The following is a 16,745-nucleotide window of genomic DNA, read 5'->3' on the forward strand; positions in this document are numbered from 1 at the left end:
TCTACAGCTTTTGGGTAGTCTCTTAGAGACCACCTACATTCATAGGTGATAACAGCAGCTTTCCAGTTTTCACCTCCGATCCATGGCCAAGGCTATTTCATTTTTCTGCATTATAAAGGTGAGGGCACGTATACATCCCAGCACTTCATATAGACTGAAAAATAACTTGCAGCGTCATATAGCAGAAAGCAAAATGAAAAGGAAAGAACCAAAAAAAAAAAAGGCATCATCTAACACTACTGTCATGTGTATAGTAGAGCTGAATCAGTTTAAAAACAGACAATAATAATACCACGTCAGAAGCGAAGCTAAGATCTAACAAAATGCCAAAAACAGAACACAACTATCAACACAATTATAAGTTTTATTAGTGTCAGACAAGACTAACACAAGGTTCATAATATTAAAAAACTGAAATTATTAAAGATAAAACAGAAGGAAAATTATGCAAAAATGATAATGTACACTTCTCTAAAGGCGCATGAAGATGTTCCGCTCATTTATGTATATTTCAAATTGAATGAGATTTTAATATTTCTTTCCCTAACTCTTTCACTATATTCGTAAAACAAATTACTTACTCATTTCCTAACAAAAAAAAAATTGTAGCACGACCCCATACATCTTGCTCATGTCATTTTGGTCATTCCCTCGGCTTGCCTTCTGTACAATTATGCAGATTCCTCATCCAAAGGATATTCAGTTAAGCCAGAAAGAAACCAAATAGGAATTGGCACCTTCTTACCGTGATGTTTGAAAAGAATTCCACAGTATAGCCAATGACTCAAGAAGTAACCGACTAGGGGAAACATACAGGCTGAAGCGTTTTTAACCAGTTGCTCTCCTTCCACTAAGCCTACTTTATACCTGAAGTGAAATTTTGTTTTGGAGTAAAACCAGTTTGACGTGCTCGAAAAGGTCTCTCAATAAAAGGCCTATTATCAGCTGGTCCAGCCCCAAGAATCCCCAACGAATTAGGGTCAGATAAACGGGTACCATTACTAATAGGTCTTTGTAAGGGGGGCTGAAATTGGGGTTGAACATCAGCTTCAGCTCTTCTGCGTCGTTTCCATGCTTCAAATTTCCCAGCATCGTGACCTCTGTTTGTTGGTTCTGACATTGGATAGGCTGATGCATTTTTATACCCTCTTTGCCTCTCAAAATTACGAGAAAGGGGTGGAAAATTGTTGGAATCACCATCTTTGTCAACAGAACCATATGCAGCACCATTGGCATGAGATGGTCCAACCCCTGCATCTTCCTCTTGCTCTTGTTTAAGTTTCGAATAAATCTGACGAAGTCTCTCACCAGATAAATTTGAAAAAGTTGAAACATACTTCCATAATCGCATAGTCATTCCTGAGAAGACATTGATTTAAAAGAAAATAAGTGGCAGAGCACCAAAAGTAATTGAATATGTGCAGGATGTAGAAACACATACTATCTTGTTTATAAAGCTCTGCCTCGTATTCGAAGACAATTTGGTCTATTCTCCGTCCAATAAGCTGTAAATAATTCCTTATTTTTGAAAGCACCTGCAAGATAAGGTTGAACATAAAGTTCTAGCATACAAAAATAAAAATTGCTAGGCAATGGACTGTCAGAACAAAAGATGTTGTACCTTTTCCTTCGGAAGGTCAGCACTGGTAGTCTGCAACTTGCTAAGACGTTTCAGGGTTTTAATTTCATCAAACATGACTTCTTCACACCATTCCATCCATTTTACTTCCTTGAACTGCTCACATAATTCCTCATTGTCTGACATCTCACCCTCCTCTTTTGCTAACTGTTCAACTCTCTGGGGTCTCTGAGGCCTGTTCTTGTTTGTTTGTACACTCACCATTACAGACCCAGGCTTCACTTTCTTGTCCCTGCCCCGAGCTGCAGTGAAGTTCAAAACATTCTCTCTCTCCTTCTTGGAGGGCTTCCGACCACCCTTAGCATTTGCATTCTTTCCACCAACAGCTGCAAGTTCCTGATTGAAAAAGAAAGGTATCAGAACATAAAATCCACTGCACTTTGTAATTAGATGTGCAATAGAACTGTAATGAACAATTAAAAACCAGGGAAGCACTTATAGAATTACTTCCATATTTAGACAAGCATATTATAAGCAGCAGATGATGAAACTTCAATTCTTGTGCCTGCACACTTTTGTCTGTCAACTGGGTAGCTTGCTCAATTAATTTACTCATGCTCTGGCAATTTTTAAATGGTAACCAGAAGTTTAAAAATAAACATATTATATAAGTATTGTGAGGTTGGCTGTGAATTTCAAGACTTGAGCTTGCACAACTGTCTGTGGAACTATGAAGCTAGCTAGATGAATATACTCGTGTCTGCTGTAGCAATTGCTTGAATGGTAACCTCAAGTTTCACAATCGAACATAGCATAAAAGCATAATGGAAACATAGCTTTGCAAGGCTGACTGCAAGAAACAGGATGAGGGCATAAAGAAAGCCCTGCATTACAATTTTGGGCTTTCCTGCTTTCTGAATCATAGCTTACCATCTCCAGGAGTGCATTAGCACGTTCCTTCAAATTTGGAGCACGTGGTAGAAAGGTCTCATGATGCTGGAGTTCTGCAGGAGCAATCTTCTTCGAAAGGCCAAGCCTTTCATCTAACCGTATCTTCTCCCAATTGCCAAATCCATGAAAGTGTATTCCCAGAAGCAACCTCGCATCATCAACTAAGGAAATACCATAATCAATCAGCTAAAAGAAACAAATATATCATTATCCTCTAAGAAATTAATACAAAAAACAGGAAACACATACTCTGATTCCAGCCACATCCCTTAGACCAGTTTGAAGGCTTCAGGTCCGTCAAAACTCGAAATTGTGCAATGGGATTTTCATAACGGCTAATTCGCTTTGCTAGCAGCTGAAGTACTTGCACACGGCTCAATAGATCATTTGCCTTCACAGCGGCACCAAAAAAATCCAACAAAGGGCCCTAAAGTAAATCCCATTTGAAATTGTTGTATCAGAGACTTATTATGGTATTCAACCACATACAGACAAGATGCAGCCCCAAAAAACAGTGTGCATTGTCAGAAAACCAACCTTCGGGTCCAGATTTCCAACTTCAACTGCTTCTCTACAACCTTCAACCAAAGCATCAAAAAGCTCTATCTGTTCTTCAGGGGGGGCCGCTGCCACTGTTCCACCAACCTCCTCAACTATCAAGTCTATTTGGTTCAAGTTCCCGAACTTCATCACCTAATTCAAAATGATAAGAAAAGAGAGAGAATCCAAGCTTTAAGAAGGAAAGGCCAGAAGCTACAACTGTTAATTAAAATGAATAAAAAAAGACAAGAAAAAAGAGCTGTCTCATAAACTTCGAAGATGGCAGAAGCACTCCAAGCCTGCCCAGTTCTCGCATTTCAGCAAGTTTTCCATTAGGATGACAATAGCAGAGGAGAGGGGGGGGGGGGGGGGGGGGGGGTTGGGGAAGAAAATCACCAACAAATAATAAGAAAGAAATGAGGGTTAAAAACCAATCCCAACATGATAAGAAAGTAAGAAGGCTGAAACTTTCTACAGAGGATGAATTTGCTGATTATAGTACAAATTAAATTGAAAAACTAGTTAAGGAATCTGAAAACATTGGTTATTACTTGACAAATCCAATAACAGAAAATGTAGGTATACGAGGCTCTAGACTGTCTAAAACAAGGATTTGTTTTCACTTTTAACAATCTCAGAAATTCAAAAGATAAATTAGAGCCATACCGCACGAGAAAAACGTAAAGCATCTCTCTTAGGCAGATTCCCATGAGACCATTCTCTTACTTGAGCAGATGCTCCCTCAATCATTGATGCTAGTGGGGTAGAATAATCTGCTTTGCGACGCTTCTGCACTCTCTCCTGTGGTTCTGATGCTTCCAAACCTTTCTTTTTCCGTTTGTTACTTCTCTCAGGTTGATTATCCTCCTTGTAACTCTTAATATTTCTTGCAGCCCGAGGAGCTAAAGCTTCCTGAAAAAAAAATATTACTCAAATAAAAGCTGTGATAATTGCAAAAGAATTGAACTGAAATTCACTAGTCATATTAAAAAAAAAAACATGTTAAGTGGTCAAATCTATAAAATCTTAAATCAAATTCAGCAAAAGAGATGCATACTTCAGCCTCAGTTACAGCATCTGGTTTTATCCATCGACTCCAGAAACTCCCATCATCTTCAGCACTACAAAAATTTGCAACCTGAATAAAATCCAAAAATTAAATCAATCAGCAAACTTAATTGTAAGGGCATCAATAAATATGACAATGCATCCCTATGCAAACCAGCAACCACCCACCTCCACATCCACCAAAAAAAATGTCTCCATACACAATTGAGGTTGTGCTTGCTTTGGTGCATGTTTGGTATTGTGGTGCGGGGTATTTTTTAAAAGTGTTTTCACTTGAAAAGGTATCAAAATGATTTTTTTTCAGATTTTTTTTTCAGCACATATCACCAAAAAACACTAAAAAAACATCAATTTGATATTTGTTTCAAAGCAAATGCACATTTAAAAAACACCTAAAAGCAGAAGTTACCGCACTCACAAAAAGGATGAATGGGCAACCAAAATTTTCTTACCTTAAAAGCACCCAACAATTCAAGCGAGGAAATTTTTCCTCTTCAGCATTTCCTCTCTTCATCGAACTTATAACCAATATTTCTCTCCCGTACATCCAGGTATTGGACCCGTGATGCACAATACTCAGTTAAGTTCAATTTAATTCAAAATCAATTTGATGTTGTGCATGATACAATTTTTAGCTATAATTTTACCCACTTTTTACACTCTTAAAACTACCCCAAAGGAAATGTGGCTGCGGCCTGGATATAATCAAATAGAGAAAGTACATAAATAGGCAGGCGGCAGCATTCTAACAGTGAAAATAACAATTATTTACTTACCTTAAAAGCACCCAACAATTCATTCCCATCCTCTCCTCCAGCTTCCTTCTCTTCAACTTTCTCTGCTCGTTCAAGAATTTCATCAATATCCATGCTCAAGAGTCTTTTCTTCCTTTCTTCATCATTGTCCTCTTTAAAAAGTTCCTCGGCCCCAAATCTTAAAATTGCTGAGAGCTCATTCTGCAATCAAACAAGGTGGAAAAAAATTTATGTGCAATAGTTCTAAGGGATGATAATACAGCAGCAAATAGCAGAATTTTAGAATTGTCACAAAAATCACAAAAAGAAGAACTCAACCTACAGTTCAATACCCATATTTATGCTTAGAAATATAGGCTAGTACCCAAAAAACATGGACACAACTATGGTTTGATTGTGTTCTTACTTTGTCAAAATAACTCCCTTTTTTTGCTTCTTTCTTTTCCAATCTACCCTCTGCGTTCAGTTTTTGGATCACCAAATGGTCAAGAACCTGTAAAGAACACATGCAGCACAAAAGACAAGTAAAATAACCAAGTTACATATTATTAGACAGCATCACAGAGTGTCAAAATTTTAAATGACTATTGTTTTTGGATGTCTGTGCAAATAATGACTGTTGGGATGAAAGAAATGAAAAGCACTAATAGACATCAGCTTCACAAAACTACCATCTTTTTCTTAGCTCTCTCTAGGATATCTTCCTCAACGCTTTTGCTTGTCACAAATCTATAGATGTTAACAACTTCTTGCTGCCCAATCCTATGAGCTCTACTCATTGCCTGATACATCATCAAATGATTAAGTTAAGCAACGTATGTTTCCTCTAAATAATTCAACAGGAAGACATGAAGGAAAAAGGTTTTTGTTGTGCTCCAACCTGCAGGTCATTCTGAGGATTCCAGTCTGAATCAAATATTATAACTGTGTCAGCAGTTGCAAGATTGATGCCTAACCCACCAGCCCGAGTTGAAAGAAGGAAGCAGAAATCATCACTGCCAGGTGCATTGAAATGGTCCATTGCCTGCTGACGCAACTCAGCCTTCGTGCTACCATCAAGCCTTTGAAACTGGAACCCTCTGAGTGACATGTACTGAGACAGTATATCCAACATTCTAACCATCTGCAGCAGTTGGTTAATACCACAATTCATTAGTCACTTCATGTCTATGTACCAATTAAGTTGAAATAAATTAGTTCAAATAATGCATCCAAGACAATGTTTCTATAATGGATATTTACATGATTAAACTCAATTTGACACAATAATCATCGTAACACACATAAAATTATCATCACAACCCACTGCAAAAACTTCAGCTACGTGTCATTTCAGGCTAGAACTTGGTACTTGTCTTGATTTGTGAGAGAATGGAATTTTACGAGTGGAAAAGAAGATGTGTCAAGGAAGGTGAGTATAAGCAGTTCCCAAGTAGACAGACCTGGTACCTGGCAAATGCCCAAACAATTTATCTACTAAACAAAGGCTGATGTCCATATGCAATATTTGTTCCCTGCTATACCAATTTATCCAAATTTAACTAAAGACAATAAAACACGAATATCAAGAAAATGCCTGATATTGAACATGCTGTTTGTCAAGAAAATAAGTTTCATTAAATTTTAAAATTGTAAATTGTGTACCAATAAAATAAGAAATGTTGAAGCGACCATTGTTTACCCTCCGGATAATTAATCAGCTTATCCACATTTAAATGAGAGGTTGACCCAAAATGAAAGAGATCATAATATCATTTATAGTTAGAAGGCATACCTAAACAACATACAGTCAGAAAATATGTCTGTCCAAGGGGCATAACAAAAAAAAACGCTTTTGAAAAAAACCTGGGAAAAAATCAGGACACGATGTTTTGTCTTGTGCAATCTGACAAGTAGTTTGTCAAGTATAACTAGCTTTCCACTGCTTAAGATAATCCTCTCCAGTTTACTGCTATCATTAGTACTGATGTCCCCGCCATAACCATGATCTGCACTTTCAAATAGGAAAGGATGATTGCAGCATTTCTTCAACTCTACCACAATATTCAGAAGTGAGACCTGAAAACATAAGGAAACATAAAAGTGATACTTTCAGTTTTCAACACAATACAAAGGGACATATAACTTCAGTCAGTTCTGATCCATGAAAGCAGTGCCTCTGCCATTTTTTCAATCCCAACAGATAGAGCATCATCAAGAATGCTTTGACTTGTAATTCCAGTGATGTCACAAATAGCTGTAAAAATTACTTTCCAAGCCTAGAGTTAAGGGATAATATCCATAACTTCATCATACATACTAACCTGATTCCCACGAACTCCTTTGTTCAGGTCCTGGAAGTTACGTTCCAAAATCCATTTATAGTATCTGAACATATGCAAACCCAACAAATTACAAAAGTTGTGAACAAACAATCCAGAAGAATGTCCTTTTATCACAAATTGAAAACATCACTCACTGTTTCTGTAGAGGAGACATTTCAACCCTCAGAATACGCTCTATTTTTGGAGGCAAGGATTTCTCCACATCCTTGATGACTCTTCTGAGAATGTGAGGCCTCAATTCCATGTGAAGATTAGCGAGCTAAAAAGAAAAACAAAAGAAAAATCATTTATGCAAAGAACAATTTGTGTGTGCATGCCAACGGTGATGAGAAAAAATGACAGCGTACTGTACCTCAATTTCATTAAAAGAGCTAAGATTCTTATAATTGTGAATAAAATCATCCTTGCTCCTAAACTTGTCAGGATCAAGGAAATGAAGCAAAGCCCTAGCATATTATGAGAAAAAACAAAAAATCAATCGGTGCAAGCAAACAAGAGAGATATGCAGCAACTGAGGGAGGAAACACTTCAGAGGAAAAGGTCACAAAAAATAATAATCAACAATGAACTTTCATTGAAAAAAACAAAGCAATGAAGATGGCTCTCGTGTAATGCTGGTTTGCAAGCTATTGTAAACAATCAGCAGAACCAACAGATCAATCACCTCCTAAAGATTTCCAAATGCAAAATATGCACAAAAATAGATCTAACCAACATTAAAATATCATGATTAGTATCAACAGTTCCTCCCAGACAAAAGGTGCTTGGTTCGGGCATGTTTAATAATGTTCCAAAATGAGAGTTAAATGAAAGAAAATACCAAATAAAAAAATGTATAGAACATGTGAATGCATGAGCAGCTCATCTCAAAAGGTGGTAAAATAAAGATTATATGAAAAAAATCTATGCTATAAGCAGTTTCCTAAACTTCACAGGCCTTCATAGTTGTCACATCTGGGCATGAATTTGGCACACAATAATTTAAGTTTGACTATCAGAAATTATAGTTGTGGAATTGAGAAAATAAATAAATACCATAGCTCTTCCACACTGTTCTGTAATGGAGTGCCAGTAATTAGCAACTTGTTCTTGGTGCTAAATTCCTGTAGAGGAAAAAAATGACTCATCCTAATAACAACCAAAAGAAACAATCACAGCATGCATACAAATGCAGAACAAAATTATTTGGGAAATGCCACTACCAAAAGAGTTGTGTACAACTGCGCTTCACTGTTCTTTAACCTATGAGCTTCATCGACCATTAAATAATTCCACTTGATCTTAGAAAGCACTGCCTTATCCTTCAAAACAACTTCATATGTGGTCAGCAGAGTACTGAATTTTATAGGCCGCCCAACTTTCTTATCATTGTAAAATTCATGCTGCTGACAGACCTGGAACCAAGCCACAAAACATCTTGGGATCAGATAAAAGAGCATAACAAGTATTGGTGGAGTAGAAACCAAAATCCTTTTCTATCTGGGTCTTTATCCCTACCATCCGGTTTGTTAAAAGAATGAGGCCATTAAGACTCCGGGTTGGAGTTTTGACCATACCAGTGGATAACAAACCCCAAGTCTCAGAAGGAAACAAAGGAGAAAAATCCAAAAGCCCTGTCACATGACAGTATGAGAGTTACACAGACCCAAACTAATCAACTATTGAGGCATCATGCACTGGTGCCAGAGAATGCTACTGGTGCGTGATTTTCTTAGGTCATGGAAGACAATGTTTGCGTCATGGTAATAAACCAGATCATGAGGCCATGGCTTCCAGCATGGATTGCACCTATATTAACGAAGACATCAAAAATTCCCCCCACCCCACAACTGACAGAGTATGGTCACCCATCAGCGCTTCTCAAGGGGGAAAAAAAGGCTAGGGGCATGCATATACAGTTGTCACAATGACAACTAAATCAGAGCTTTTGAGCTTTCAGCTATCTCACACCTTCCCCGGATCAAGAGATTTTGGAAACTTGAGCTTTAATAACATGGACCACTTGATAAGCAACAATTTCTTTTTTATTTTTGGATAAAAGAAGAATACACCATTAGAACAAAGAAATTACACAGAACAGAGCTCCAGAATATGAAATATTTCTAAAAAGCAAAAAGGAAGATGATCTGGATCAAAATGATAAAGCATCCCAATATCCTTGATTGATTCCTAGATAAGTGGCCCTAAAAGTATATGGGCATGACACTGACAAGAAACCAAGAAATTAATGTAACTTTTAGATTAATTTTTTTTATGACTTCTGGAACTCTATGGTCGAACTATTATGGTTCTCATTTACCAGCACTGACAAGATAAAACCAGCAGTTTGTACAATCTTTGCACCTTCCAAGTGCTTATAATTGATAGAATGTCACATGATAAATAACAAATAATAGTGATAGTGATATAACAATAACTTAAACAAATCTTATGATTTTAAGATCCAGAAATATAATTTATATTGCAGAAAGAAATTAAAGATTGAATGCCAACATTAACATCCAATTAAACTAAATACATTTACCTCAAAGACAAGAAAATATGACTAACCTCTCGACTAGCACGTGTACCAACATATACTATAACATTCATATTGGGAAGCCACTTTCTAAATTCTTTAGCCCAGTTAGACAAAGTGGATAAAGGTACAACAACAAGAAAAGGCCCAGAGATCTGCTGCCCATTCTGCAAATGGAAAAAATATGAAATTTCCATAACATGACAAATGAACATGATATAAAACTACAAGGTTGACTGAAAAAAGAAAAGCAGAAAGCTTTACCTGCAAAAATCCGAGCATGGAAACTGACTGGACCGTTTTTCCAAGACCCATTTCATCAGCTAAAATAACATTTGTATCGTTTCTCCAACTGTGAATGCAAGAGACTAATTAGGAAATTTAATAATATCATTATGTTTCAAGTTAATCAACAATTTTCCCTTCAAGCAAATGATAACCACACCTGTTAACTAGAAAATTCAAACCCTCGAGCTGGTAATCACGAAGCTTTCCTCCTCTCAACCATTCAGGCTGTTCTTCAAGCTTCCTTAAACTTGCTAAGAAAAAGGGAAAACAAAATGCTCACTCATTTAAATATTTGCAATGTGCCGCACTAAAATAACATGCAAGGAACATGAGTAATGACGAGTACAGCTGGTTTCACTCATGATACAATAAAGAAGAAATAGAAAAAATGTGCAAGTTTTTTAATCGAAATAAGGAGCTATCCTAGCAAAAATAGGAACCCGAAATTGAAAGAAAACGAAAGGATATTTGACTATTAGAAAAGGCAAAAAAAAATTAGAAAATAGATGATGCAACCATGAAAAAATAAAACAGAATACAAATTGCTAGTAGGACAATGACATGAAGCAGCGAAGTGAGAACAGCCCTCAATTTTCTGAACAGAAAACTTCAACATTTTAGATTATAATACCACACATATTACATGTCATAATTATCCAGCTTTTCAACCAAAACAAAGGCCCAAAAAAATTGCAGCAAAACCAAGTAACAGACCTTTTCCTTTCTTACGCTGTAGATCCACCATTTTCCCCTGTACAGCAATTGCAGCCTCACGTGCCTGCAAAAGAAATGATGAATAAAAAAGATCTCTGCATGTAAATTGCCAGGGCAAAAATTTCTTGTAAAAATCAAGACCAAAAACACAATTTGTTTACACCAAACCTTGTACTCATCAATAGCATCTTGTGCAAAAGAAATGTCTACATCCTTTTCCCTGTACCACACATCATTAACTATTAAATGTCAGAGCAACTATCACAAACACCTACTCATACATCACTACTTCATCAGTGGATAGTCAAGAAGCTAATTTCACAAGCATGGTGTTGAACCCCATAACCCAGGCAAAAAAGACCACATCTATGATGTAATTATGCATAAAAAAGGTATATAAGATTTTCAGAAGTACCACTCATAAATAATAAGACAGTATAGTTTAGAATACCAAGTAGCTTCAGCATAAGAGAGTCCTTGCCACTTGACTAAATACTCTGGCACAATATTTCCGGAGCTATCTTTAGTGATTCGATCAGCAATAATTCTCTCCACCTACAAAAACATATAAACAAGAATTGGAGTGAAAAAGATTTTAAAAACAGTGTAAGATTATAAAAAAGAGGAGAAAAAAGGCCACAATAAAGTAATGCTAAAAAGATAAACCTGACTATTTTGCTTGATTAGATCCAAATCCATTTCCTTGCTCACATCATTCACCTCGATCTGATAGATGAAAACCAAACATTATCCCAAATAAACAATTTGTCGGGCAAATTTAATTTGTATTTAAGTAAACCATGTAAAACCAGAAAGATAATTTGGATTGGGGAATATAATGTTGAAAAGACAAGCATTTGTGCATTTCTATAATTACAAGTATCTAAGTATCAACACACCAAGTTGGACTAACATCTGGGAAAAATAAACATCTGACTTGCAAGACAACTAAATTCCAATTATATCACCTATTCATTCTGGGTCCTTGTAAATAATAAACTAGTACAACATATGAAGCTATTTCATTGTTGTAGAAACAATGTTTGTGTATCTCTATACAAATATCTCACATCCACAGCAGGTAAGAAAGTAAACTCATCAAGAGTTTTTTTTATCATATCTAACCATGCACATCCCAGCATTTCTCCCTCTTCTTCTCACATACTATTATGAAAAGAAAAGTTATACCTCCTCACGTGTAAATTTTCTCCTGTACCTCACATCTTCCATCACTTTTTTAGTGTAGTTCAGTACCTTCTTAAAACCACTCAGCTGGTGACACAAAAAAAAGGCAGAAAATCAGGCAACGTAAACAGCAGATAAAAAAAAATCAAAGCACAGTAAATCAAAACCAAAAAATGCATCTAAAATTAGAGCTTAAATTGCAAGCATAAGGAACAGAATTATAGCAATAAAAAATGCATCTAAAAAATAGAGCTTAAATTGCATGCATAAGCATAAGAAATACAGCAATCATACATTTTGTAATTCAGAGAATGATTTCCATTGGCAGTGCAAATGTGACTGGCCTTTCCACTTTATCAAGAACTCCATTTCTTTCCAATCAGGAGCAGAATCAAACAGGTGGCTTAAGAGAATAGGTGCTGTTGATCTATTGTTCCTCATTGCATCTTCAGCCATGCCCCTTGGCTGATGCCACAGTACCCTTTCAATGGAGTCACCATCTTCTTCTTCAACTTCTTCCTATTTTGGGGAAGACAAAAATAAGGAAATGTAATAAGAGCAGACATAGTGATGAGAGGATCCATTAAAACACTGAAGCCTGTGAAGACTAGTGTAATAAAATCCAAAGTACAACCACAATTGCAAAAACAAGAACAATGTTAGGATAAAATAATCTTTTAAGTACAATTACATACAAAATAAGAACAAGAAGATTAGGAATTCTAGTTCCAATGATTTCCAGTCATTATTCACCTCTGCCACAAAAAAATAATAACAATAATAATAATTTTTGAGACCTACCTAGAATCCTCCAACCACACACCACAAGGACTGATATGACCTCATTGACAGGATTTTGGACAAAAAAATTAAAATATCAAAAATTCAGCTAAACATGGAAATGCATGGATTCTACAAGAATATCCCAGTGTAAATTTCCCCTAGAGAGCATAAATCATACACGTTGCAAAACCCAGCTTACCAGCTAGGCTGGGGAAAAAGAGAGTCCTGACATAGTGAAACAAACAAACATGTGCATGAGCATGCAAAAAAAATATGGAGTTGAGAACAACAACCCTGATTATTTTGGGCACAAGACCAATTTACTTTCACTTTCATTGCAAAAACTCATGCACCTTCAGTTTTAAAAACTTGAAGAAAAGAAAGATAGAAGTCAAATTTAAAAAAGAACATCATACAAACATGCCCTGATCTGTAAGATGATAATTTCTAACCAAACTGGCTAGATCATAACATTTTTTCATGCGGATAAAACAATAAAGCCAGTTAGGTTTGTGGTAAAATATAGTATAGTAGACTGCACCTTTTGGGCCTTCTTCTTTTTCCCTTCATCAATTTCTTCGCTTTCATCACTTTCAACGTATGACACCTTACGAACCGACCTGCTAGAAGTTCGAACCTCATTGTTTCTTCCACCAATGCTTGTTGACATAGTCGACCGGGCATTAGATTTACGAAGATGTGCACCTCTCTTGGTCATGTTCTTTGAAACAGCATCACTATCACTGTCAGAATCCTCTGCTGAATACTCATCTTCTTCAAATGATGGTTTCCCTCTCTTTTGTCGTCCAGAAGCATGCAATGACTTGTTCTCTTTGGCAGATTTTGTATTCCGCCCACCTTTAACATGTTGCCTACTCTTAGGTTTCTTTGTGTAATAAGAACCGTCGTCGTCATCACCATCTGAGATGACCAAATCATCACTGTTATTATCTTCATCTGAATCTTCACCCTCCCAGTCTTTATCCTGATTTCAGTAAAAAGCACTTTATCATGGTAAAAAGCATTGGTATAAAATATTGGTATGCAAACAATATAATCTGAATCTACAGAGTTCTCTTGTATGCACAAAAATGTAAGTGTGCCATATTATATAAATTAGGCAATAAACTAATGGAAGAATGTAAAGACAAAACAAGTCAAGGAATGATACATTGGACTTAAAGCAGTAGATTGCACTATAAAATCATGACAATCGGCCAATAAGCTTTGTGATAAATCCACATGCTGTGCAAAATACAAAGGCAGTGAACCATGCGTCAAATAACAGATATGTAAGTGCAAAGGTAATAACCTTGTCCCCTGTGTGCCCACTGGCGATGCCATAATCAGGGTCAAAGTCCACATCATCAGGATCATCTTCTGCAAGCAAAAAGAAAATAGATCCAACATCAAACAGCAAAAGAAATTGCCAATTACTACAAGATATTCATGCATCTCACCACTTATTCTAGTGGAAATGGTATTAAAACAAATCAGAAAGTGCAACAATAACAAAGAAATTACCAACTTCTTCTTCCTCATAATCAGCATCGCCATCATTATTATTGTCATCATAACCTTCACTATTGTGCAAACCTCTTGACCTCCTGGAGACATTAATCTTGATAGGAACCGGCTTTTTTTGCAGCCTAGAACTCAAATCAACAGACTGGCTGAACCCCCTATAATGCACCGAGTCACTTTGATCCTCCCCATCCTGCTCATAGTATTCATCAGACAACATCTCATCTGCAGGGACATCAGAATGGCCTTTCCCCCCCTTACCCGCTTCTTTTTGCCCCTCTTCATCTTCTGAATCTAATCTATCATCCCTTCCATTTGATTCATTATCTTCTGACCCTTCTGCATTTCTACCCTCTGATTTGGAATCCTGTCCAGAATCGGATGCCCCAGGATTACCCATGGGTTGGCAGTCCTTCCAAAAACTGGAACCCCATTTTCCAGCCACATTTTTCCTTCCAGAAGGCTGCAGCTCTGAATTATTCACACCAGCATCATGGTCGGCAGCTACATTACCTTGCAACCTAACCACATCATCCGGTTCACTTTCATATTGCACATCTGTGTTCATATCCAATTCTCTTTCACTAGAAGTCATATCAACATCCTCATTGCCCAACATTCTACCTACACCCCGACCTTGCCTCTTTCCTTCTAGGACACTCTGTGAAACTGCTTCGTTTGTATAGTTCCTGAAAAATTGCATCATCTCACATGGAATTATTTACCGCCTTTCCCTATCAGAAATGCTGGCTATGAATGCAATGCAGGAGGTAACTTCTTCTGTTGTCTCCTACAAATTCCCCACAACGCCTAGAAACCACCAACTAATTAAAATAAACAACAAAAAAGAAAAACTAAAATTAAGCTTCACAAAGTTCTTGGTAAAAACCACACTATAAGAAGAGGATATTTTTTGTCTTCAAAGAGAAGAGTTCAACTTTAACCCCATATTCTTCACTGTATTAGTTAGTAAGAAATAAAACCCGAGTTTGAAAAAAGAAAAAATATCTTTATTAAGTGAAGATTATAGTTAAGGTAGCAGACAACAGAATAATGGAATCTCTAATAATAAAACCTCATTCGTTCAGTAATACATTTAATAGCTAAGACTAGAGAACATTCTGATCACAATTGAAACTGCCGGATGATGGTATTCAAAACCTTAAAAACTTAAATCGAACAAAGCCCACCTCGCCAAAATCGAAACCAACCGTCAAGACTAAACAGGAGCAGAAACAAGTGCCTAAAAGAGTTCAAATGATAGTAGAGATGAAAGAAACCTTAAAACAGGCTCAATTCAATCAATAATAATCAGAAACCGAAACGAAACCAATCATAATAATCACTAAGCCCACTAACAAACAAAACAGAAGATAAAAACAAAGCAAACTATAGATCCATGAGTGAAGCCACAAATCAAATGACTGCACACTTAAAACTTCAATTTATAAACCTTAAATGATCAGGAAACCCTAAATTCGGAATCGGGAGTGTTTAATTGACGGAAGTAAACATCGGAATGCGAAAATCGTGCCGAAAATCGAAGCCGACTATTTGAAAAGAAGCTAGCCTTAAATGAATAGCACGACTGATTTATCTAGCTAATCAGGTCACGATAATTTTCAGAAGAAAAAGGAGAGAGATGTACGGCGCACCTCAAAAATCGCCGGAACCGAATCGCCGGCGGGTAATGAATTTGAAAAAAGAAAAGAGCAACGGTGTCGTTTTGGATGTTTCGGTTTAAATGTTAACGGGTATGGGTTTTTGAGTATTGGCGGCGGTTTTTGCTTAGACGCGCCGAGGGTAAGGTTAAGAACGGTCACGTTTGAAAGGAAGACGACGAGTCGATTTTGGGATTAATCGTCGATTGCTGTCCGTGAGAGAGAGAGAGAGAGACGCACACAATGAGTCGGTTTTTTAGAGAGAGAAAATAAAAGATTTGTTTCTTGCGTTTTTCAATTTTCACAGAGAGACAGAGAGGAGAAAAATAAAACATTGATTTGGGTTTTGGGGGTTTTATTTATTTTGGGGAAAAAAGGTGTTTATAGTTAAAAAAAAAATGTTAAAGATAAATCTCTTAATTTTGCGCATTTAAGAGAGAGGGGGAGCCCTCGGCGTGGGCCCACCAGACGATTAATCGGACGGTAAGCGTGAGACGAGTTTTTGGGGGTGCTGCACGCTGCTTTCAATTTGAGGGTTGAGTTGAGTGACGGAAATGCCCTTGTGGAGTTTTCTTACCTTCCACAGGCGTTTTTCAACAAAAGAGAGCCATCCTGTGATGAAGATCCTGTTAATCTGCTGTTGGGTGGAGCAGATGTTTTGGGCAAAGATTTTAAACCCGGCTGGTGATTAATCTTGTTCATGGTTCAGGTCATCTTGAATTGATTTTAATATTATTTTTATAAATTAAAATAATATTATTTATATTAAAATATTTAAAAACTAATTAATAAGTTATAATCAAGTTTTATTAAGTTATTGAAATAACTCAAATTTTTTATTAGATTACTCAAATT

General features: G+C 36.6%; 1 protein-coding gene across 7 annotated transcripts; it reads right to left on the bottom strand.

Moving 5' to 3' along the window:
- Positions 1-316: 316 nt before the first annotated feature.
- On the bottom strand, positions 317-16,183 carry LOC105139152 (protein CHROMATIN REMODELING 5-like). Of its 7 annotated transcripts, none has more exons than XM_011045504.1 (32): positions 15,885-16,183; positions 15,420-15,472; positions 14,230-14,918; positions 14,018-14,085; positions 13,247-13,690; positions 12,217-12,441; positions 11,926-12,009; positions 11,404-11,463; positions 11,189-11,292; positions 10,906-10,957; positions 10,738-10,801; positions 10,181-10,274; positions 10,000-10,087; positions 9,768-9,902; positions 8,420-8,611; positions 8,253-8,320; positions 7,570-7,663; positions 7,352-7,476; positions 7,197-7,260; positions 6,739-6,951; positions 5,774-6,016; positions 5,565-5,675; positions 5,300-5,386; positions 4,915-5,094; positions 4,128-4,208; positions 3,737-3,982; positions 3,068-3,223; positions 2,780-2,957; positions 2,510-2,691; positions 1,622-1,975; positions 1,442-1,535; positions 317-1,359 (listed from the first exon to the last, which is right to left on the bottom strand). In XM_011045504.1, the coding sequence occupies exons 3-32, from the start codon at positions 14,846-14,848 to the stop codon at positions 857-859; spliced, it is 5,208 nt and encodes a 1,735-aa protein (XP_011043806.1). In that variant the 5' UTR covers positions 14,849-14,918; positions 15,420-15,472; positions 15,885-16,183; the 3' UTR covers positions 317-856. The 7 variants fall into 7 exon arrangements, with proteins under 7 accessions (XP_011043806.1, XP_011043802.1, XP_011043805.1 ...); XM_011045500.1 differs by having other exon boundaries at positions 14,230-15,039; XM_011045503.1 differs by having other exon boundaries at positions 14,018-14,082; positions 14,230-15,053.
- Positions 16,184-16,745: the final 562 nt, after the last annotated feature.

Source organism: Populus euphratica, unplaced genomic scaffold (genome assembly GCF_000495115.2).
Source record: "Populus euphratica unplaced genomic scaffold, PopEup_1.0 scaffold139.1, whole genome shotgun sequence".
Taxonomy (NCBI): Eukaryota; Viridiplantae; Streptophyta; class Magnoliopsida; order Malpighiales; family Salicaceae; genus Populus; species Populus euphratica.